Raw genomic sequence first — 25,488 nt, 5'->3', positions numbered from 1 at the left:
CCTCTGGGGACAGGGAGAGCAGTGGCCCATGATCCTATGATCCCATGATCGTAACTTCTTTAGGAAGCGACTTGCCACTTCCAGGTGCATTGAAGGGGCAGACGAGCTGTCTTTAGATATGCTCTTGCCCTTTAGAAAACAGTACAGCTTATTTGTCAATGGGATGAAAATTTTTAAAAAGTGATCTGCAGGTGTCTTCAATTTTTTTCCAATGACAGTTTTCGGTGCAATTACTCTACGTAAGTTCCATCGCATATGGTTGAATGAGGTTCTCCCAGAAGGAGCTCCTGCCAAAGCATCTTACCAAGGGTCCTCTCCTTGCCTTCCAGTTTTACGGGAGCCCTATACAGTCCGTGTGGAGGACCAGAAAACCATGAGAGGCAATGTTGCGGTCTTCAAGTGCATTATCCCCTCCTCGGTGGAGGCGTACGTCACCGTCGTCTCCTGGGAGAAAGACACCGTGTCACTCATCTCAGGTAGGCGGGGCGTCCGGGGCGCAGGGCGCCGGCTCACCTTCTTCCAGGCTCTTTCAGGTATTGCATTAGGTCGCTAGCTATGTGTTCGTCCTAACTGCAGATTGGCGTCTGGGCGGTTGACGCTGTTGGATGATTGTGTGACGTCAGTGCTTTATGTTGGTTTCGTGGCTCGATTCAGACAGGCTTCAGTGAATTGACTGATGGATAGAAATTGGTGACTGTACATACAGCCATCATGTTACTTCTCTGAGGCAATTTGGGCTTATTTCTGCTCGTGAAAATAGGGCAGTAGGGTTTTCGCGCCTGTGAGAGTCCTCAGTGATAAGCTTATGACTGATAGCCTGAAACTGTAATCTGGAAAACAGAAACTCTGGTTTTGACTGTTGTGACCCTTTCAAATGGCTTAAGAGCTATGTGATGTCTCTGACCTCTTTCTTGAAAATTCTGCTCAGAATATGTATTCAGCACTGAGATACACACACACACACACATATACATATGTATATGTATATGTATATTTTTATATAAATAACTTATCAGTTTATTTTCAGAACCTGGAAATGATGCAACTGAAATTTGCTTCTAAGATGTTATGTTCTTTTCTTGTGCTGTTTAAGTAGATTTCTTGCCCTGTTGCTGTTTACCTGGAAAGGGTCCAGTGTTCCTGCTTTGCTCATCTTTGGATAGTGAGTGACCACATGCTGCTTTCAGAGAACAGTGGTGACGAGCGTGCAATGTGCTATAACAGGTTTAAATGCCTGCTTTTCTTTACATGTCTGGGTGCATGTGCGTGCAAGTGTGCACACACACACACGCTTTCTTGCAACTCTTGAATACCACCAAGATTTTGCCCATTTGTAGATGTAGGCATTGGAACTAAACTCTCACGGTGACATGGCATTTCTGTTTTTCAGCTTATTGATTTTCTAGATGGTGTAGGTTACCATACAACGACCATTAAAACAATCATTAAACCATTAGAAAAAAATTAAATCTTTGGTCTTTAAAGTATATCCAGTAACATAGTTGCGTAACTGACATTTTCAGGTTTTCTCAACACTGTCTAGTCAGAGTTCCTCGAACTTCACTGGACAATAAATGTCTTGCTGTTATGGTGATTAATCATAATTTAACTGAAAGAATTGAGAAAATACTGAGTTTAGTGACTGAAATCTGAGTGCAAATAATCATAATAGACTCACCTGTACACTTATATTTGTGGTGGTTTTTAAAAATTTTTATCTATTTATTTTTAGTCATCTATAAACCCAACATGGGGCTTGAACTCATGACCAAGTATCGCATGCTCTCCTGATTGAGCCAGCCGGACACCCCTGCTTGTTGTCTTTGATTCATGGTCTTAATGGCTTCTCTTTCGAGGTCATTTTAGTTTCTTAATGGCAGATGGAGAGATCTGGTGATGCGTCCCTCTGGCTGAGCCCAGGGCCGGAGCGGAAGGGTATTCACGCGCACTTAGCGAGGGCGTGCAGGTGCGCCGTCGGGGAGGATGTGGGGCAGTATTTGCAGTCTTCCACACTCAGGGGCCTGCGCTGATGGAGGCTCGACCATCGCAGAACAGCCATCAGACAGCCTCCAGGGCTCACCTTGGAAGGGGAGAAAACAGGGGAGGATTACAAACTGCCTCCATGTGCTTTTACTTGAGGAGACGTATGTCAGTGCTGTTAATATTTAATTGGCCAAAGCAGGTCACATGGCATATCTGACTTAAGTGAGAACTGCTGGAGAGCTGGGTGAGAAATAGAAATATCTACCAGAGGTTTTTATACCTATCAACATATATTGCTATACATATCGATATGTTTTCTATGTTTGTAATACAGGTTATATTTAAAAAATTTACTGTGTGCATTCTTATGTTTCCTAGTCATCTTTAGTTAGTGGTATCCCCGTGCAGGTTTCATTTGGTTGCAATTGATATGAATAGAATTTTTTTTCTTCAAATTTGAACCTAATTAAATAAAATAAAAGGAATTTTACATCTGGTGAGCGGAGAAGGTGCTGATATGCAAACACAGAGCTGGGGTCTTGCCGATGGGTTCTTTTTTTAAAAAATATTTTATTTATATATTTGAGAGAGAGAGACAGAGCATGCACAAGTGGGGGGAGGGGCAGAGGAAGGTGGAGAAGCAGACCCCCCTGCTGAGTGGGGAGCCCGACACAGGGCTCGATTCCAGGACTCTGAGATCATGACCTGAGCCAAAGTCAAATGTTCAACCAACTGAGCCAGCCAGGCGCCCCTTGCCGATGGGTTCTGATGACACCCACATCTCCTCAATCATGCATGGGAGCTTTACCCTTTGCCAAAAATTTAAAAACAATGTGTGCCAGGGATAAGCACTTGGCTTTTCTTTTTTTGCACGCAAGTATCCAGAAAACCAATGTAGTATAGACTTTGATCTCATGAAGGGTTGGATACTTCAGTAGCAAGTTTTTTTGTAGATAAGCCATTTAACCACGCACAAGGCATTCCCAAGATGCTCCACGTGGCTCAGGTGATGCGTGTGTGTGCGTGCGTGTGTGCGTGTGTGTACACAGAGAGATGGAGAGAGAGATGAAGAGACAGAGACAGAGAGACTGAGACGCACCCAGAAAGAGAGTGAGTCAGAGCTCTTTGCGTTCTCAGGGAGTTTAACCCGAGAACAGCGCCCCGGTCCAGTGTTATGATCTGTGGACTGGAAGTCTGGAAATTATCTTTCTAATGCAATTTGCTGTGGCTTACTGTTGGACCCTGTTTCCCGCGCCTGAGCTCCACCCACTGGGGCTGCCAAAAATGCCCAGGGAAGGAGGTCATGGAGCCACTGGAGGTGACAAAATGGTTAAATGCTTTGGGGATCTTAATTAATAAACCAGTTCTGGATGGTTTTGGTGGAGAAGGATTGCATTTCTCGCTGGCGGCCAGGGCCCTGAGTAAGGCAGGGCACAGGTAACTATGCACAGGAGGCCGGGAGGTTCAGAGGATGAGCCTGGGGCCTCCGTCCTGTAGGCAGCAAGGGGATATCTGGGTTGTATGCACAGCAGATGGTCTGCAAAGGTTAATTTGTCTGCGATTTGTAAATAAACGGATAGCGCCGCTGCTTCCTTGCTGAACTCATTTCGATTTGGTGGCTGGCAGGGGCCATCGCCCCATGTCAGTCTTTCTGGGATTCCAAGACAGCCCAGCGCTCCGTGAATTTGGCTGGGAATGCTCCCAGGAAACGTGCCTGCCCTGCACACATCACTTCCTTCCGTGGAGGAAGGCAGTGAAGCAGATCCTCTGTGGAAACGAGGCTGTGTGAGTCCCCATCGCAGTGGGTAGAGTGGGAAGGGAACACTGAGAGTGGGAAGGGAACACCGGGAGTGGGGCTGAGCCATGAAAGCTGGAGCTCCCACAGGCCACACAGGGTCTTGGCCACTGTCCCTGAATGCATGGGGCTTTGGGTGGGAGGTCGCCTGCACCGGGAGAGGCCTGTCCCCTGGAGCTCCGCTCTTGTCCCCTCACTCAGGCTCTTGGGTCCAGAGCTCCCTGGGGGGAGGCCAGAGCGGCGAGGGCTACTTCTGGTCAGCAAGCATCCGGCTTCTGCAGGCCTTCTAGGCCAGGACTCTTAGGAAATCTAGGCTAAGGCGAGTGGGTATCCATTGCCTAGGAAATCCTTCCAATGGAAAAAAATGTAAATACTGGTGAATTCCTATAAAAAGAAAAGAATGGCTTCTATGAGGATGTCTTACTAATTTTTGCCCTTTCCCTTGGCTGAGCAAATCAATGACTGGGCTATGTTCTTGTAGGGGTGAGAAGCACCAGTCATGTCTGTCTGGGTTTCAGCGTGAGCTGCACGGATTCATTAGCTGTTCCAACAGTCGTGTTCATTAGCTTATTACACATGAGGTCATGCATTGATTTCTTTCCAGGGGAGGTTTAAGTTGGCCTGACTCTAGACTCAGGAATCAAGCTGTGCCTTTCTGTCAGATGAGGTCATTAGATCATCAAATTAAGAGCATAAATGAGTTCATTTATTTTAAACTATCTTTGGAGAGAATCCTCCAATGGTCTTGTTAGGGACTGAATGTCCATGTCCCCTTAAAATTCTTATGTTGAGGTCCCTTTGGAAGACTTAGGGTTTGAGGAGGTAATGAGGATGGGGCCCTCCACAAGGGGATTAGTGTCCTTAAAAGGAGAGACCCCAGGACTCTCCCTCGCCACCGCATGAGGACAGCAAACAGGCGGCTGTCTGACTCTCAGAAGAGGGCTCTTACCGCAACCCGACTGTTCAGGCAGCCTGATCGTGGACACCAGCCTCCAGAACTGTGAGGCGTAAATGCTTCTTGTTGAAGCCATCCAGCTTGTGGTATTTTATTTATTTTTATTATTGCAGCCAGTGCTGGAAAAAAAGGCTGAAAAGTAGCGATCCCATAATTGCCCCGGGGGAAGGAGAGGCACAGAATGTCTGACGCTGCTGTGCTCTCTGCTTTGCTGTCTCTCTGGCTGTTCACCTGTCCACCTTCATTCTCGAATGTTGGTGGATGGATGATAGGAACTGGGGAGTGTGTGGGACAGGTGCGCACTGTGCATCTATGAGTGGGATGGACCCTGTTTCCAGCGCCCGAGCTCCACCCATTGGGGCTGCCAGAAATGCCCAGGGAAAGAGGTCATGAAGCCTCTTGAACGGGATGGACCCCGATCTACTGCCTTCTTACCTAACAGAAAGGAGCCAGGAAAAGCAAGAGCGATGATGTCCATACTCGTTTTCCAAAATCCTTATCACTTCTCTCCCTCTAAGCACAAATGAGAGCCTTTTAAATATTAGAATATTAATGTAGCCCAATAAAAGTGTAGTAATTTGGATAGCGATGTGCCTTGGGAGGTACTGCTGATGGGGAGACACGCAGGACCCCATCCCAGCAAAGAACAATATTGACAGCTTTATATTTGGGTTTCACTCCGTGGCCCGTTGTGAGTTTCTTCCCGATTAGGGAGGCTGGCAATGAGAGAGCCCAGCGTTCTGTGTCTGTTTCCTCTGATAAAATTCTGAGAATCTCACCGGGGGTTTAGCTGCATTAACATCAAAGACACAGCCCAAGGGTAACCGGATTTGGAAAATGGAAACAGTGAACATTTTACTATTCCCAGAGAATCTGCCTCCCTCTTTAGCACTGGCCCAATTTTCTGTTACGATATTTCCCATCTGAACACCTCTATTAGTGATAACTCAAGGAGAATTTTATCTCTTAGGATCAATGAGTTCAAGTCCACGGACGATTACCTGTTTCCTGTATTTTGGGTAAAAGTGAACAATTTTCTGCCCACATTAAATATCAAAGGACATTAGCCCAGCACTTCCCATGAAACACTGGTGGCGGTGTATGGATGCAGAACTTGGGTCTGGTCACCGTAGATAAGGCAGGATCTGGGCTTGAAGAAGCCCCCCCGTGGAGACGGCTTCTGCTCTCAGGGCGCCGAGGAGGGAGATTACCGTGTGGTGTGAGCATGGGGACAGGCAGACGGGTGACCACGACAGGAACGCACGCCTGCAGTGTTTTCACCTGGGGAGGTACGGAAACTCTCCCAGAAGCGGTGGCCATTTAAGAAAATGTTGGTTTGCATTTTAGGATGGGGAAAACGGTTACGTCGTAGATGCAGTCACCCCAGCGAGGCACGGTTTTCAAGTTTCAGCAGACTTAAACTCAGAGCAGGTTTGATGCGCTCTGTTGTCTTTTGGAGTGGGGGGCCCAGCGGCTGGGGGCAAGGAGGCTGGGTGGGGCCCGTCGTCTCTGTTCCTACACCCTGCAACGGTAAGAGAGTGCACGTTCTCGCCTCCTAAGGCACCCCTGTTTTCATTTTACTCCAGTCACCGAGCGTCTTCAAGGTGACCTGTGACAAAGCCGCTCAGCTTCCCGTGGGGAGATGACCCAGTTCTGCCCTCAAGGTGCTTATGGGTAAAGGGAATGGGAGAAACATCAAAATGATTAAGGGGACAGGCCTCTCGTCACCTGAAAGCCCAGTCTTCGATTTTAAAAGTACCAGGGATGTGATGAGCACTGGGTTTTCTGTGCAACTGATGAATTACTGAAGTCTACATCTGAAACGGATGATGTGCTATATGTTGGCTAATAGAATTTAAACAAAAATAAACAAAAGTACCAGGGAGTTGCAGGAACAAAGCTGATCACCACGGATTAGCTGGTGACCAGGGAGCGAAACTCTCTTTCCCCTGCCTCAGCTTCCATATGTAGCTAGAAGATGGTTTTACTGGTCTCTCTCCTAATAAAATGGCAGAATATTAAAATTCCAAATTGAATATTTCATTTCTCAAGCCAGCTTTCTTTTCTTTTCTTTTTTTTTGTCTTAGATTTCATCTCATAGCATTTTTATTTTATGCATGTGTCAGAGATTCGGTGATTTGCTAGGAGGACTCCCAGGACTCAGCATATAATTTTACTCACCTCTGTGATTTATTACAGTGAGAGGATACAGAGCAAAATCTGTGAAGGGAAAAGACACATGGGGAGAAGTCTGGGGGCAACCAGGCACAAGCTTCCAGGACTTTCCTCTCCATGGAGCCACATCGGTCACACTTAATCCCCAGAGCAGGGAATGATGACAATAAGTGTGAAATGCTCTCTACCAGGGAACTCATTAGAGGTTCAGTGTTCAAGGATTTTACTGGAGGCTGGTCATGTGGGCACCCTCGGCCTGGCATGTACCAAAATTCCAGACTCCTAGAAGGAAAGCAGGCCTTTAGGTGTTCAAGAAACTATATTGTTTGTATAGTTTAGACACAGTGAGGTGGCAGGAACCCTCCTGAAATTCCAGTTACCAGACACCAGCCAAGGGTCAGCCTTTCAAGCAGGCCTGTTAAGGAAAGCAGTTCTAGACCTATTATGTTAATTGGTTTCTGTCCAGGGCAGTTTTCTCGGTGATGGCGGCTCGTTGCTTGTCACCCATTGGACAATCACTTTTTTTTTTTTTTAAAGATTTTATTTATTTATTTGACAGAGAGAGACAACCAGCGAGAGAGGGAACACAAGCAGGGGGAGTGGGAGAGGAAGAAGCAGGCTCATAGTGGAGGAGCCTGATGTGGGGCTCGATCCCATAACACCGGGATCACGCCCTGAGCCGAAGGCAGACGCTTAACCGCTGTGCCACCCAGGCGCCCCTGGACAATCACTTTTTGAATGTGCCCAGCACCAAATGCTGGAGAAAGCAAGTGAATAACTTCTTCCTAATCTTGCGTGGTCTGGTCTCTACCACTTGCATGCTACTGAAACTTACATTTTCAAGGTCACCCAAGTTCTGTCTGACTTCCTTGAAGAATCTACACCATTGACCTTCTTCCTCCATTGGTTGCCCTCTTTGGCTTTCTTCTCTCTGATTATTTCTGCACAATCTCCTTCCCATATCATTTCCTCCCTGCTCAGGAATGTAAATAGACCCCAAAACTCAGTCTTCACCCCCAGCTCCTTCCACTCTCCACTTTCTTTATGGGTCATCTCATTTCTTTCCCGGGGCTTTGACCATCATGCCTGTGTAGGTGGTCCTCACTTTGGGCCTGTCTTTTCTCCTGGGCTTGCTTATTCCCCACTGTCTGCTCCCCTCCTGCCACCTCCCACAGAGCATGTCTAAAGCAGAATCCAGCATTCTTTCCAACCACAAATGAATTTGCCTTTGAATTAGTCCCTTCTTTTTTCCCTCCAGATTTTAACTATTAGTTTCCAAAGTATCACAAACTAGGTGCTAAACAACACACCTTAAAACAACAGAAATGCAAGCTCCCAAATGTAAGTTCTGGAGGCCAGAAGTACAGGATCAAAATGTCAGCAAGGCCTTGCTCTCCCTGAAGGCTCTAGGGAACAATCTAGTCTATGCACTTCTCCCATATCGACGCATCACTACAATGTCTGCCTCTCTGGTCACATGGCCTCTGTCCTGTGCATGTCTCTGTGTCTCTTCTCTTCTTGTAAGGACACCAGTCAGATTGGATTAAGGGCCCACCCTACTCCACTATGATCTCATCTTAACTAATTACATTTATGATGACCCTATTTCCAAATGAGGTCGTATTTTGAGGTTCCAGGAAGGACACGAATTTTGGGAGAAGCTCTTCAACCCAGTATGTTAACAGATCCTTCTGATTTCCTTTGACCCTCTATTACACCTATTTTACATCTTTCTATCACCTGCTTGACAACTGACAAATGTGTATCAAATGAGATCCTGAAATAAAAACAATTTCAAAGGGAAGGAAACGAAAAGCAGAAAGTTTTGGTGCAAAGTGCCCACACCTGAATGACTGTTCCCGCGCTGGCCCCTTTGCCCTGCCCCAGCTGTGTTAGAATGCCAGCTGGCAGCCACACCATCAGCTGCTTCCCCCTCAGCTGTGTGTAGCCTGCCCTTGTGTCAGACTGGGCTGGGGGCCAGGGTGGGGACAGAATCAAGATGTTCCAGAGCCAAGACACCAGGGACTATGGGCAAGCTGCTTGTATTTTCAGATCATGCTATGGGATCCTCACATTCATAAGCCCTAACCCCCAATATTTGGAGATAGGGTCTTTAAATGGTAATTTAGGTTAAACGAGGTTTTAAGGGTTAGGCTTTAATCCAGTAGGACTATGGTCTTATCACAAGAGGGAGAGAGACATGTGAAGACACAGTGAGAAGGAAAGAGGGCTCTCACCAGAAACCGACCTTCCAAGCACCCTCATCTCTGATTTCCAGCCTCCAGAACTGTGAGAAGTACATTCCTGTTGTTTAAGCACCCCCAGTCTATGGTATTTTGTTATGGCAGTCTGAGCTGACTAATGTTGATGATATGCATATAAACTCACTTTCTCAGTCTAATTCTGCCGCTTCGGAACTCCACATGTTAACATTGCTGCCCCACCAGCTTTCTGGTTTGCACTGACACATTAGTAAATAACATATATGAAGCCCTCTGATGATAAAGTGAGCTCTCACTCTTTTGATAAATGATTCTATTTTCAGGTGCAGTGGATATTTTTGTAATTTAGAGTTCTACGCTTCCCTCCCCTAAGGGAAAGGGGAACATTTATTGCTGGAAAAATGAATAATAAATTTCCCAAATGGTTAGTCATCTGAAAACTTATATGCAATACAAAATTTCCCATGTGAGTGAAATCATATGGTATTTGTTGTACACCTGAAACCAACGTAACCTTGTGTGTCAACTATACTCAAAAAAAATTGTGATGTGATGAGCACTGGGTGTTATACACAACTGATAAATTATTGAACACTACATCTGAAACTAATGATGTACTATATGTTGGCTAATTGAATTTAAATAAAAAATTAAAGGAAAGAAAAACAATTTTTTTAAATTTCCCCCCAAAGTGCCCCAAATTCAAAAGTCAATCCCAAAGTAACTTCGTTGGATGAACAATCACTTAGGATTGAAACATCTACGACTAAGCCCTATTTGCACTGACTGTGCTGTGTCCACATGTGGGAAACTAATGAGAATATTTACAGGGGCCCCTGGCTGGTAGAGCATGTGATTCTTGTTCTCGAGGTCATGAGTTCAAGCCTCACATTGAGCACAGAGCTTACTTAAAAAGGCGGGGATTTTTGTCGAATATTTAAGTCTGCTTAGTTTCTGAAAGCACAGTGGTGATGCACACTATTGACTGTCCAGAACTGGGCTGTTTAAAGAATTGAAAATCTCTAGCACACGCTGCTCTGGGTGAGCACAGTCAAGATGTCCTTTGCGGAGAAGCTAATAAGCACGTACAGTAAATAAACAAATATAGACTGTTTTTAAAATCTCCCAACTGGGTTACACACTCTTCCAGGGAAGAGTTCACCTTTGCCAACAGTCTGTGTGAAGTCGTGGGGTTGAACTTAGACCTGGCTTTGGGTCCCAACCTCACAGCTGTGAGAGCTTCAACAATTAATTACCTCGCCGTAGAATTGGACACAGTGTTTAGATAAAGATTAGAAATGCCAGGGGAGGTGCTCCATGAGTTATAAATACCTAGCCAATTCCTGTTCTCTAGCCATGTATTCGTCTATCTAGTCGGAAGGCACGAGGATGGACCCTGAAGCTGACGTCTAGGTCCACATCCCCAATCCACCACAGTCCACACTGTGGTCTTAGGCTGATCACATAACTTTTCTATGCCTCAGTGTCCTCGATTGGAAAATGAGAGTAACAACAGCAGTAACTACATCATGAGATGGTTGTAACGACTAAATGAGTTACTCTACGTGAAATGCTTAGACAGTGTTTGATGTAAATGTTGGCGTTGTTGTTATTATTTATCTTCCGTCTAAAGCATTTCTGTGCCAGAAAGCAGGCTCTCAGGACTACATGATTTCCAAACAAATAAGAAACTGTTTGGGTGAGCTCGTTAGGGAGCAAAAGCAGAAATTATTCTATTTAAGAGGAATTACTAAAATGCCAGGTACACGAAATGATCTGGAGTCCTGCAATTTCAATGTAAAGGCATTAGAATGCTACTGAACTAATAATCTCTTGGGTTTTATCAAAATAAACAACACTTGCTTTATTAAATGCTTATTTTTCTTAAACAGAAATCAGATAACGTATAATGAGCAATGAACTAGAACAAGAGGCTCTTTACTTTTTGCCTTACCCCCAGAGAGAAGTCAGAAGACCCATTTGAGGAAAGGCTTGAGCTTACGTCGAAACACTTGTGACGTGGTTGGGAAGGTAAATGGCTGATGCTCTGTGTCAGGTTCTATCAAACAACTTCTAACAGCCCCGTGGGTGGTTATTCTCAGCAGCCCCACTTCCCAGATGAGAATACTGAGGCGCAGGGTGTTTCATGCACTCACCCAGGGTCTGGCCTTCTCCCTCTCTAGAAAGTAGAGGTTCTGCCTTTTGAAAAGTCTTTTGGTTTTCTACAGCACCCAAGCGTGTGAGAGTCAACAAAAGTTGTCAATTGAATGACGAACAACTTATAACAGCCGTAACTTGAGAGTAGGGACTTATTTAAACAAGAAAAACATTTTCAAATATGGTATGATTTTGGATAGTTGACATATCTAGGACATTTCATGTGGTTTGGGGACGATATGCTTCATGTTTTTTGAAACAGTATTCCCCAACTACAGAAAAATCCGGATAGATGAAACGGTCTCGGGTAAAAATAATTTTCTTAGTTTCGATTTTATTTAAAATCGTCCCTTTCCACCGACCTCAAGTATAACATTATGATGCCCAGCATGTAATAGTAGGTGGATAAATGTTTACTGAAAGAATGTTGTATGAGCAACTGTTCCCTTAAAATTATGGTATTTTCTTTCGAATTATTCTTAATGCTTTAAGAACAGCTTTTACGTGCCTATATATTTTTTCTACTCCTCTGAAGCACCATTTCACATCCTCTTCTGCTCCCAGTGCAAAGTGTCTGGGCAGGTCAGATCCCACGCAACCTGGTGTTTCACAGCAGACTTTCACAAAATGATGATGTTCTAAGGGAAACAGATATTCCCAAATCCCCAATGTTTGTTAGTCCCAAAGCAAAAGCTGTCTCCCGTTATTTTCATGAAATGATTTATTTGTGTCACCTTCCAGTGTTGTGCTGTGACATTTGTTAAAATGTAGCACTGAATAGTGGATGAATGCACAAGACAAAGGAGGTCCGTCCATGCCAAGACCTGTAGGGGCGTTTTAGAACATTTTCTAATACACAGGTCCACAGCCAAGCCATTATTCCTCACATTTTACTTTACTCATTTCTCTAAAGGGTGGTACACACACACACACACACACACACACACACACCCCTTCATTAAACACAAACCACTCTCCTGTATAGCTTTTTTTTGTGTAGGGGTGCCCATTCCGAACATGGATCAGCGTGCCTCCCCCATTTATGACACTACATCTGAAAACTATAGAATTTGTGCGTGGAGGAGGGTCAGAGTACCTTTGTGATGTGGGTGGTGGAGCCTGAGAGAGGTCACATGACCAGCAGCAGGAAGGGCGCCTGCCTAGCGGGAGGGCTCACCCATGTGAGTCTGGGTGACGATGGGAATGTGGCCTAGAGCCTCATTCATCTCTGTCACTGGATCAGGTTTTGTGTTGGAAAATTATTTCATTGAGGAAGAACGAGACGCTTGACCGACGGAGCCCCCCAGGTGTCCCAGGGCATCCCGTGGCCCATGTAAGAGGTGCACAGGCGGGATAGAGGTGCCTGACCAGGACTTACTTCAAGTCAATATACTTGACTGTGGTGGAGGAGTTGTCCACACTACTGCATGCTTGGCACTGTTCATTTAAAAGAAGTTGAAAATTGTGCTTCTCAGGATAAGTCATTTTGAAATAGACTTAAAATCCTGTAGTTTCTGAGTTTTATTTCAATATCAAATACTTCGAATGCATTTTGGTGCAAACAAGATGCTGCATATCTGGGAATGTGTGCTGGTAGTTTCTAAAATATATTTCTTTAGAGGTAGAAACGTCCTCAGATTGGTGTTTCTAGACTTTATTTTGGATCAGGGACCAGCGGAGGAGGTAGTGCGAACTATGGAACAGTGGATCCCCAGGAAACACAGATGCACCTAAACCTGCATGAATTCTAGAATCTTTCTGCTTCTCCTCAATCTTGCAACCCATCTACACCCTCCCAACACCATCCTTACCTGCTCTTGCCCAGACTAACTGGGTGTCCATCCCAGGTGAAACCCTCTGATAGACACATCAGGTAGGATAGGGTTTTTTTCTTTTTTTCAGTGAAGTTTGACCTTGAAATCTCCAGCCTCATCTTTTCTGATCTCTTATTTGTCCCTGCTCCTTCTGCTCCCTTTGTCATGCATACAATTCCTCTGCTTCTGTGCCCACTCCATTGTACCAGTGGCTTTCATTACAATTGTTCTTGTCCCAGGAAAAGTGAGGGGCTTTTATAAAGAGCCTTCATCAAGTCATTTTCAAACTACAGATGATATTAGGAAAGAAAGGCCGTACTGAGTTTCCCCCTCCCTAATTAGATGGTGAAATTTTTAGTTCTTGGCATTGTTATCTGTTTGAATTGAAACCCTATCATTGAAAAAGCCAAATGAACTTGGAATTGAGGAGGGCCATTTCCCAAAAGGGAATGCAGCCAGACTTGAGCCCTCTGCAGAAAGCCAAAGCAACATGCCATCTGGGTGCACGTGACACATTTCTACCGCTCTGGTTTCAAGTAATTTGTTCTTTAAAAAATGATTCTAGGATTCAGGATTTAAAAAAAAAATCATCTGTATTGCAAATTCCCGCCAGAAATAATCAAATGTTGAAGAGAACTATATCTCAGCCTTGCAGATATCCTTTAAATGATCCACGAACATTAATCAGGGCAGGTACACTTCGCATTGTCTTTATTTGCTGGCACTCTGTGTCCCAATCCGTGTCCCAGTGATGTCCTTCTTCTGCTGAACTCCACTCTGTCTCCTGCCATGAAGTGAGGAGAAAATATAACAGTGCATGTCTCACCCATTTCCTCTTCTGCGGAATCCTGTGTCATCTCATCAGCAGTGAAGGGAGCCTGAGCACCCCGTTGCTGGCCGTGCCCCCAGTGACTCTCCAGCGAAAGGTTTGCACAGAACTCCAAAGTCGATTTTATGCGTGAGATGCGCACAGCCTCTGATTTCCTTGGGGCCTGATGAGTGATTTTCATCGGTCCCCTTGCATAATTTATTTATGGTCTCAAACATGTGAACCCAGTTTTATGTTCTTGAATCTCTGGCTCTTTTTTTTTTTTTTTTTTTTTTTTTTACTGCATCTGATTCGTGGCTACAAAAGATGAATGCATATATGCTCCTCTCTTCCTTTATCAAAATTACCAAACATTTATTGCAAATGTCTTTAATTTTATGTTGAGGTTTTCAGAAAGAAATCCTTTGCAGATGGTAAGGGCATGCATGATTAATCACCTTTCAAGGAAAAGTAACGAAGCCAGACAACGCATTTTATGTACTTAAAACATACACGTATTCTGCATTCATCACTGCTAATCTCAGGCTTTATACCTGTTTGCTGTTCGTGGGAAAAATAAATATCCATCGTTGTTTCAGTTTTCAATTTAGAATGTAAGATTGAATTACTTCTTACTAATAGTGGCTATTGATTTATAGATCTCTGATATATACCCTTGTGAGATAGTTATTCAGACGTAGGATCAGAAGGCCTAGGGATGTGTGATTTAGGACGTGTCTCTTTTGGAGGGTCGTTGAGTTGTGCCAGCATGAGTGTCGATGCTTCTAAACCCCATGTACCAACAGTAGGATTTTCAAGGTGATGGGAGTTCGAACCTATGTAAAGGTTCAGTAAAATTCTCGGTGTACATAAGGTTATTACGTGAGATGTAAAATCCAGTTTTACAGGGAAATGTATTTGTTTGTTAATAATGATCACATGTGACCAGAATAAAGCAATTTAGGATGATGCACTTTCCCTTTAATCTAAACGTGGCTCATTTATCCCCTGTCTCAAATCCTTTTCTAAGAGAATTAGGTGGGACAGAAACTGTAAATTAGGGACAGTGACTTGCGCTCGGTTACTGGCGTGGGCGTCCTGCGCGAGGGTGAGCACACCGGGTGGAAGTGAGAGAAGGGCTGGGGGAGAGGAAGGCGAGTTCGCCAGATGCGTGGGTCTCACCCAGCGCACCCACATTCTCCCTGACGGCCGCATGATTCATTCAAAGGCTTATTGATTTTTTTCTTCTCTGCGCTAGCCTGCTGACCTGCTTGTTGACAGGTTTGTGTGGCTCAGACCGATCTGACAGCTGAAACCGTGCTAGTGGATTAGTCCCTGTGGTCTGGGACAAATATTTTATGCCTAGTAGTCCTCATCAATGGTGAGAGAGAGATCCATTAACGCACCTTCCCATGCATGTCGTGAATTCAGGGACAGCAGCCTACGATCAGAAGCAGCTGGAACTACTTGTTTAGTAAATGTGCAAAGGGTGTGTGAGTGTGTGTGTGTGCTTATGTATGGCTCTTTGATGGAGTGAGAGCTATGGCTTTCTCACTCTTAGTAATGAACATTAGCCAACATTTAGTTCTTAAAAAATACCTTTTTGCTACCTGGGATTGATTTCAAATTAATCCGGTGTGTGGGGGTGGGGGTTGGGCGCGGCAGGAGGGGATCATGGCTGAAACGGGTGGCGGATACACAAATACTGATGAAGATCATATTTATCTGTTGCGCGTGTCTGAAATACTCTATAATGAGAAGTCGAAGGAAAGACACCCGGGTAACAAACCGTAATACTTTGTATTTGAACCTTCAGAGTACACGGTTAGACATGAGCAATTGGCACATCATCAAGCCAGAAATAGGCAGATTATGAATGTCGTATTTTAAAAATTAATGATACATTAAGTGAAGTGTTGTATTCCTGCTGGTTATGAGCTCTGAAATTCTGGGACAACACTAGAACCATAAAAAAATGTCCTTTAAAATTAGTGGTGCTTCTCCAAGTTGAGAGTGTTCCTTCTCAACTAATGAGATGAGGTATTTTCGAGCAGCATTTCCTAAGCTGTGTCCGTGGAGAGGTTAAGAGGATGGAAGACGCTCACGTGGATTCTGGGCTTTCAAGAATTAGGAACGTATAGATTAAACAATAGGACCTCAGTTCTTTGCTATAGGGCCGTGCTCCGCAAATCCTAAATCATCACCTGCAATTTTTATTTTTATTTACTTTTCTCTTCCAAGACCATCCATGATATTCCTTAGAATACAATCTGGGAAATGGTATGTTAGAATTTAAGGCCTCTGAAGCTAATTTATATAAAAGCGGTATTCTTTTAAACCTTAGGTTCAGTGATTAATGTTTACCTGTGGGCCAGATGTTGTCATAGGACAAACACCACCCATGGGCAGAACAAATCTGAAGATTCTGCTTTTTTTGAATCTAGTACACAGGTGTCTCAGTGTATTGGATTTGGATTCTATTTTGTATCTCTCTAGATACCATTTTTATCCTTTGTACTGTAAAGCAAGACACCATCATGGCCAGCTCCAGAGCAGTCCGGCATGGAGAGGGAAGGAAAGGCTGTGTGTTTGTGCTGAGCTGGAACAGCAAGAGGAGAAGAGCCACGTGGGGTCCTCAAGTGAGGCAAAGGCACCTAGAAGGACGAGCATGGGAGGTGGGGCTGGGAGGTGGGCAGCGCCAGTACATGAAGGGCCTTCTCAGCCCCGTCAAGGAATTTGGATTTTTTGTAGGGATGATGGAAAACTGTTGGAATCTGGGCAGGGGGATAATGTGACTGTGGCTGCTCTATGGACAACATGGGGAGCGGGGAGCAAACGGATCATTGGATGAGTACGAGACACATTGGAGACTTGACCAGATCAGTAGACATGGGGACAGAGAGAAGAGGACAGATCTGGGAGATGTTTGGGGAAGATTTGGTATGTTGGGTGGTAGAGTAGGTGTGACAAGTGACAGATGAAAGAAAGACAGTCCTGAAGGATGACTCAGGTTGTTGACGTAGGGAATTTAGTGGATGGTGGTACCATGAACAAGTGGAGAGAAACCTTATTATTTAATTTCATCAATCAGAAATTGATCAGCTTTAATAATAGGGAAAGCCCCTTACGGGCCCTCTTCTTGCGGGGATGGCCTATGAGCCCCTTATGCTCACCAAGAATGTCTTCGGGAAGCTGGCTCAAGCCCTGCTTCTCCCACCTCTTTGTTTCGATCACACTGTCGTCTTTATTCTGTGTCACCGTGAGCTCTCCCTGCCTCTTGCGCCTCTGCCCCACCGCTGACTTCACTCTGTTCTTGACTCATTCAGGTTCGTCAAAATAAAGGCCAGTGAATGGTTTAGGCATTTGGGACAAGAAGGAAGGTGACGGGGTTCTTTTCTCAGCTGCCCTGCTCCAGACCCTGGGTGTGACAGCCAGCCGCTCACGATGGGGATCAGGCATTGTTTAACTTTGCTTAATTGATTTGAGCTTGAAGTAGAAACACCAGGATCATCTTTCTGCTGTTCCATGTGAGCGTGTGAACGTGGTTTCTCAGAGAAGTGCTGTCCCGTGTCTCCTCACCCTCCCACGCTCAGCGTCCATGAGTGTCCATGTCATCAGGCCTCGATTCGTCCTCACGACTTCAAACTATTTTCCGGCTTCGTCCATAGTCACCCCCTTCTCTATTCTTGTTTAGTGTGTGCAGACTTCTTTTTTATTTTTTTTTCTTTTCCCAGGCTACTCTATTAGTCTTTTCTTCTTTAGGGGACATTCTTCTAAAGTCTTCTAAGTTTTACAGTTTCCAACCTTTGGATCATTTTCTTTGCTGCCTTTGATCCCCCTCCGAGTATTCCTTCATTTAGGGCAGTGCGTAAATTTTCCTAGACTCATGCAGAGGGGAAAATAAAGTTTTATAACTCTATAAGAAAGTAAATGCAGTGAAAGACTGTCATGGCGTATCTTTGCAGAAACTTTATGTGGTCATGCTTCTAATTAGAACACGGGTATAAATCATGTCCTTTTCAACTTGTTTCATGCCTCGTTGTGCAGGAATCCTTCTCAGCTTCTATTTTAAATCGGGATGTGCTCTCTCCTAATGGGATACCAATGTCACTTGATGAATGCCCAGCATTTTCTCCGGTTACATGAAAAACACACATTTGACTTGTCTTCTATTTGTTCGAAATGATGGTGGTTTAAGGAAAAATGCCATCACCTGTGCAAAAACAATTGCGGACTGATTTTTTTTAAAAAAGATTTTATTTGTTTGAGAGAGAGGGGGCGGGGAGAGCACAAGCAGGGGGAGCAACAGAGGGAGAAGGAGAAGCAGGCTCCCCGCTGAGCAGGGAGCCCAGTGTGGGGCTCAATCCCAGGACCCTGAGATCATGACCTGAGCCAAAGGCAGACGCTGGACACTGATTTTTAAAAACAAATTGTGGAGGAGATTTGGCACACTCAAGTTCATAGCAGCACTGTTCACAACAGCCAAACAGTGGGAGCAGCCCAAGTGCCCACTGATGGATGACTAGAGAAACAGAATGTGGTACGTGCAGGAGAATATTTTCCAACCTGAAAAAAAAAAGGACATTTCTGACCCACACTACAGCATGGATAGACGTTGAGGACATTCTTTTGAATGAAATAGGCCGGTCACAACATGACAAATACAGCAGGATTCCACTTACCTGTGCTCCTAGAGGAGCCAAATTCTCAAAGACACAGCAAGTAGAATGGGGGTGCCAGGGACTGGGTAGAGGAGGAACATGGCGAGCTGTTGTTCAAAGCTTCAGTTTTGCAAGATAAAAACTTCTGGAGATGGATGGTGGTGACGGCTGCACAATAATGTAAATGTGCTCAACACGGCTGAGCTGTGCTCCGCAAAATGGCTAAAGCTGGGGCACCCGGGGGCGCAGTCGGTCAAGCTCTGCCTTCGGCTCGGGTCATAATCCCAGGGTCCTGGGATCGAGTCTCGCATCAGGCTCCCTGCTCCGTGGGGAGTCTGCTTCTCTCTCTGCCCCTCCCCCTGCTTGTGTTTGCTCTCTCTCTCTCTTTCAAATAAATAAATAAATAAATAAAATCTTTAAAAAATGGTTAAGATGGTAAATTTTATATTATACATATTAACCACAATTTAAAAATTTAAAAAGTAAATTATTGCATCTTCTCCCTTTAAATAATTGCATGGGAAAATAGGAAAACTGATTTTGTTCGTAGATAAGACCTAGGTGAGTGAACTAAACAGGATCATATGCATAACACCGTATTTCACAGCTTCAAAAACCATCCTAAGAATTATTTTTTCCTAGTATCTTGTAAAAGAATGTGGTTGATGACATTGAACCTGGATTTTTAAAATTATAGCCATATGTTGAAAAAAGCCCTTAGAAAATGACAAAAAAAGTAAATGCTAGACCTAAAAATTGTAATAACGAAAAATACGATAGAAATTTTATGGGTGTTTATTTTCTTTAACACTACGGCTGCCTGAATGGCACAGAACTGGGATATAAGCTACAAGAAAGCAGGCTGTCGATCCATCTGGTTACGCCTGGAACAGGAGTGGTGCAGAGTATAAGCTCCGTGAATATCTGTTTAATGAGCACGCTTGGGATATCTGCGTACTAGTTACCCTTACTGTGTGGTGTGTAAGAAAGTAAGCTCCTCAACCGGCCCTACAGAACTTCTGAGATGAGGGGCCTTGCTTGTGTCTAGCACGGATTACCCATCAGGGAGCTTCTACTTGCCAAGTATCTCCTATCTCCGAGTAGATACTGTAAGCAGATCATTTACATAAAAACACCGAAAAGCAGAAGGGCAGAGAGATTTGACCACTGTCTCAAAGCAGGAGCTAAATCAGGCAGTCCCTGTTCAGTGAGCACCTACTGTGTGCAAACCCCGTGCGTGGTTTTGTGAATGTCTCGGGGACTAAGAGTGATCCACGGTCCCTACACTCAAGGAATGTGTAATCTGACGTGTGTGTGGAGGGGGATAGAACCACTTTCTGACGTTGATTCCAACTACCTCTTCCTTATTACCTTGTCTTAGCACCAGTTTTTGTACTTTATTTTTTTCCTAATTACAGTCTTTTGGTGCGAGTGTCCTAACGAGAAAGAAGGGTCCCTCGTCATCTCTGTGTGGTCTGGAGGGATCTATGTCTTGCAGACACGGTGTTAGACAATTGTTAGTTTCTGATGTGACAGGCAGCCTCCTGTAGGTCTATTAATTCAGTGAAGTTTTATCTCAAGTAGTATCCTAGAGCAATGTTTCTTAAACTGTTATGTGTGCATGAATCACTGGGAAGTCTTCTTAAAATGGATTCTCATTCAGTTGTTCAGGGGAGTCTGAGACTCTGAATTAATCTTTCTTTCTTTCTTTCTTTCTTTCTTTCTTTCTTTCTTTCTTTCTTTCTTTCTTTCTTTCTTTCTTTCTTTCTAATTTTATTTATTTGACAGAGAGAGAGAACACAAGCAGGGGGAGCGGCAGGCAGAGGGAGAGGGAGAAGCGGACTCTGCTGAGCAGGGAGCCCAGTGGGGGGACTGATCCCAGGACTCTGGGATCATGACCTGAGCCAAATGCAGATGCTTGACCTACTGAGCCACGCAGGTGCCCCAAGACTCTGAATTTCTTTTTTCTTTTAAAATTTTATTTATTTATTGGACAGAGAGAGACACAGCAAGAGGGAACACCAGCAGGGGGAGTGGGGAGGGAGAAGCAGGCTTCCCACTAAGCAGGGAGCCCGATGCGGGGCTCAATCCCAGGACCCCGGGATCATGACCCGAGTAGAAGGCAGACGCCCAATGACTGAGCCACCCAGGCGCCCCAAGACTCTGAATTTCTAATGAGCTCCCAAATGTTCTGAATCTGCTAGTCCCAGGGCCACACTGAGAGCGGCAAGACTGTAGGTTCTCAGCCCTAGCTGTACATGAGAACCCATCTGGTGGCTTTTTATAAATACTGGTGCCCTGTTCTTAAAGACTCACTTTAAGTGGTCTGGGCATGGCCCTAGCATCCAGAGTTTAAAAGCTCGTCCAGTGAGCTGCCGGTATTGAAGACCACTGCCCTGGATGGGCACAGTTGCCACTTGCCTGTCGCCTCATGTAACCAAGTCCACTGATGAAATCTGGTGCAGAGCAAAGTTGCTTGGGGTCTGAGGAAGGTGGGGGGGGAATTGTCATAAGGCAGCACCTGGCACAGGAACTAGCGTGCAGAAATGTGTTTGCTGGACAAGTGAGTGATCATTTTCAGACATTGTAGATTATGGTGGATGACTTGGTCCCATGGCTGCAGTCTCGTGCTCCAACCCCCAACTTCATGGAGAAAGAAAGCGGTCTTGGGCTCTGAGATAAAAGTTGGGAGAGGTCCTGGAAAGAAAGTGGTGGAAAAAATGTTTATATCTGTGACGGATGATGGATAGATGGACGGATGATGGTTGGATGAATGGATGGATGGATAAATGGATGATGGATGGATGGAGGGATGAATGGAAGGATGGGAGGATGGGAGGATGGTAGATGGATGGATGATGGATGGATGGATGATGGATGGATAGATAGATTATAGATAAAATAAAATAAGAAACAGATGAGATGAAGGTCTGCAGTTCGGAACGGAGGGGCATACAGCCCCAGTAAATTGCCAGGCCGTCAAGTCAGAACGGATAGATGCTATGGGTGCGTCACTTCAACAAACACTCAGCAACATAGACAAGCATTTATTTATTTACTTATTTGGTAGTATGTTTAAATAAAAGTAGAAACCAAGCCTTAAAAAAATTGCATCTGGGCAAAAATAAGTTTCTCTTGCTAAGGACTACTTTTCGGGTCCCGTCCGTTTGCTTCCCAGCCACGACAGGGTCTCGGAGAAGCATGACCCCGCTGTGCAGGCTGGGGATGGGGGCATGAGCAGAAAGCGCTTCCTGGCCTTTTCCTGAGATATTACTTTGTTTGCATTAGCAGATCGGCAGAAGTCGCTTTCCTGTGGTTTTATCTTCCTGAGGGTGCTGCTGACGTACATGTTAGGAAACGTTTTCCTCAGCAGGCTTCTTCAAGCAGGTGCAGTGTCTGTGAGATAATACGTGGCCTGTGTGGCTTTGAGGGTGACCACAGAAGGTGGCCTCTACAGATATAAAGGCCACTCTAGGAGCTTTGCAGCGTCCCCTCTCGCAAAACACCTGCTGTTCGTTCGTGTGAGGGTTAAAATAATCAGGCCATCCACAGAAGCCAGCTAACAGGAGAACGTTACGTTCAACAGAGAATTAACCGACCACAGCGTTCTTAGGAAGGCCCTGCTGTGCGGCACTTTGGGCCCGTCTGGGGAGTCCTTGCTTCTGGTCCCTAGAGCATCGGGTTGGGTTTGTGCCTCTCAGTTAGTCCGAGCCACAGCTGGCTGTCTGGAGCCGCAGACGGAGAAAGCAGAGGGACAGAGCAGGGCCCGGCCATGGGTCTGGTGGCTTCACTGTGTCAAGGACCCGAGGGACAGGAAAACACCCGCCAGGGACTTCCCAGCCTCTTCAGAATGAACCATTGCAAATGGAAGGGTGGCTGTCGTGCCGTGGGCAGAAGGAGCCACTGTGGTGCAGGGAGAGGCGCCGTGGGCAGAAGGAGCCACTGTCCGCGCAGGGAGAGGCCGAGTAGGTGAGAACGCACAGTGGCCCGGCCGCGGCGAGGCAGCGTCCACAGGGAGAGCAGCCGCGCTCTGCGATCCGACCGTCCACGATCCAGGCTCCGCGGCTCCCTGGCTGTGTGATCTTGGGCAAGTTACTTAGCGCCTGCGCACCTGTTTCCTCCTTGGCAAAAGGATGACGATGCTACCACCGTTCGTAGCGGGTTGTTTTAAGGAGAAAAGGGGAGACTGCCCGGAATGTACTCCTGTTGGGGCTTGGGCTGCACGGTGGGTGCGGCCCTCATCGTCCTCATTTCGGGGTGCTTTCCCGAGCTCAGCCGCCACCAGGATGTGGGTGTAGGGACGGGGACGGGAGAAAAGTCTCTCGCTCCCTTGTTTGGCATGCTTGAGGTGCAGTTGGTCCCCACGGGTCACATTTGATGACCGAAGGTCCCCAGTGGGAAAAGGCGGCCAAGGGCACAGCACCTGTAGGGCAAGGCAGGTGAGGCGGGTGAGAACCAGGAGAGAAGCTTGCCAAGGGGAAGCCAGGAAAAAGGGCCGACTCTGCACCCAACTCACCTTTGGGTCAAAGGGACAGTGGACAGAAGACATTTGGGGGTGCAGTGCAGCATGTCTGACCACTGTCCTGACATCTTCCCATCCAGCATCATGGTCACCAGAATTCTCTGTCTTTTGAAGCTAGGGCTGAGTGTATTAGTCAGAGTTCATCAGTGACTCGTTGAAGGAGTGTTTATCGGGTTTGGCCATGAGGTAAGCATGGCATGGATGGTGCGACAGGAGTGCCAGGGATCCCGTTCTCCTTGGCCTGTGGGCCAGGGGAGGCCTCAAACCATCAGGCAGATGGCCCCCCAGTTGTAACTGCGAGACATGAGGGATGTGTCTCCTAGCAAGTGGCAAGTAGTCATTTAGATGGGAAAGGAGCATTTGGGCGAGGAACAGCATGTGTGGGGTCCCTGAGGTAGGAGGTGTGAAGGAGAAGGGGATGGCCCTTTCCTGGTCACTGAGTCCAGTCTTGTCCCCTTGTTCCTGTTTTGGGAACTGTATATTCTGTCCCCAGATATTCACGGGGCCTGTTTGGTCCCTTCTTGCCATTCAAGCCGTGGTTGGGAATACACCGTCATTCTGTTCCCACCGCTTCCCCACACCCAGCCCCTCACTGCGTCTTCTTCACGGTGGTTACCGCCTTTGGAAGGTCTGTCATTTGCTTGCTCCTCGTCTGAATGAGAGTCCCTGGAAGTAGGTCCTTTGTCGTGTCCAGCGCTCTTGCCCTGGCATGCACTAAGCACTCCCTGTTTATGCAACAATGGACGAGGGTTTCCAGTATGGCCAGAGTTCAGAAATACAGCAATATAAGAAATGCCTCCACTCATAGGCCAAATACACAGAGCGTGGCGGACTCGCTGCAGCTACCCGGCTGCTCCAGGTCACTTCTCTGGGGATCCTGAGCCCGCCGAGCGATAGGGAGGGGAGGGTGGGCCACGTCTCTCAGCCTGCTTGCAGTCCGTGTTTCTCTTAGAGCACATGTGTAACCCTTGGATGGTTCCCAGCGTGCCTTCCTCCCTGTGTGGTGGGCCCTTAGCCCAGTTACCATGAGAAGAGGGTCTCGCCAAAGGACATGTTGTCAGGAACAGGGCCCCCCTCTCTCAAGGTGGCCGTTGCTCTGTTCCCACCAGGCCCAAACCCGTGGTTTCCATCAGTTTTTCAGAAGCAGCATTATAGTCTCCATCAACCGAGCCTTCATCCTTGGGGAACCCCGACAACCTTCTTCTGTCTAGTGACTAATGACGCAGGGAAGCAACCTCGGGCATCCGTGGAGAGTGAGCAGGTCTTACAAATATGATGAGAAATCCCGGGAGTCCTGGTAGAAGGACCCCATTCCCTCCCTCCATGAAAAGTACAGATTTCTCTGCAGACTTCACAGCTGCTGCTATGTACACTGGACGGCACTGGGATAGAAGAATGCACTTCTGTTATCTCAGCCTGTGGACAGGAGGTCATTTGCAGATGGAGATAGACTTCCGAGGAAAAAGAACATTGGCTTTGTAAATCTGAATGTATAGTTCGTGCATATGTTGTTGTCTGACAATATTTGGGCAGATTGACGTCTGAACACATATTTACAGCATGTTATAGACTTGTAATTCAAAAGTATTCTATTTTTTTTTGCAGCAATAAACTCAGTTCAGGATTTGGGCGATCGTTTGTACTAGTCGGGACTGTTTTGATGGCAAATGACAAACAAGAACACAAAAGGGTATTATTGGCCCACGCAGCTGAAAAGTCTAGCAGTAACCACCTTCTGGTCCAGCTGGATCAAGGTGTTCATGCAACTCCGATGGGAGCACATCTCGCTCTTGCCGTCGGTCTCACTGTGCTGGGCTGTCCTCTGGGTTAGACTGGCCCCTCGGCAGGCAGGTGCAGCACACTCCTTCCTACCAACAGCCAGTAGTTCGGTACCCCCGGGAAAAAGTCTCCTTCTCTAGCCCCTGAGAAGGGCTCATGTCACATGCCCATCTGTGAACTCTTCCCTATATATAGGGACATCATGGTGGCGACCTTTGTCCCACACCCGTGATGGAGGGCTCCTCAAAGGACAGCCCAGCTGCTTTTACCTTGAGAGGGACGGGTGGATGCCTTGAACAAAAATGACAGATGCCCACAAACCAAGAATTTAAGGGGCAGGAGGAGAGTGTTGGCCATGTGGGTGATGCCATGATGTGTGAGTTGGCCTGTGCATGGCCAGGTGGCCCTGGTCACTCATGCTGACATGGCACGTGCACACACACACACACACACACACACACACAAACACATACATCACTGAACCCCGTGAAGATGGGCTTCTGATGAACACCTTGGCGCACTGCTGCTGCTTTTTTTTTTTTCTATTTACTTCCACTTTCTTTAAGGGCCTTGAAAGGGAGCTAAGCCAATCCAATGGTATATTTTGGGGTAAAGCA

The 25,488-nt window shown here is 46.1% G+C and overlaps 1 protein-coding gene across 2 annotated transcripts in view; it reads left to right on the top strand.

Annotated features, from left to right (window-relative positions):
• Positions 1–25,488, top strand: part of DSCAM (DS cell adhesion molecule) — a 718,005-nt gene that overhangs the window by 137,421 nt on the left and 555,096 nt on the right. For both annotated transcript variants that reach the window (XM_087861321.1, XM_087861322.1), the window contains exon 3: positions 330–476. In XM_087861321.1, the coding sequence (XP_087717447.1) occupies positions 330–476 (147 nt within the window). The remainder of the gene's footprint in view (positions 1–329; positions 477–25,488) is intronic.

The sequence above is a fragment of the Ursus americanus genome, chromosome 4, assembly GCF_024610735.1.
Source record: "Ursus americanus isolate L20-20 chromosome 4, mUrsAme1.1.p, whole genome shotgun sequence".
In the NCBI taxonomy this organism is placed as follows: Eukaryota; Metazoa; Chordata; class Mammalia; order Carnivora; family Ursidae; genus Ursus; species Ursus americanus.
Note: the sequence above shows the minus strand (reverse complement) of the source record. Positions and strands in the feature narration are given on the sequence as shown.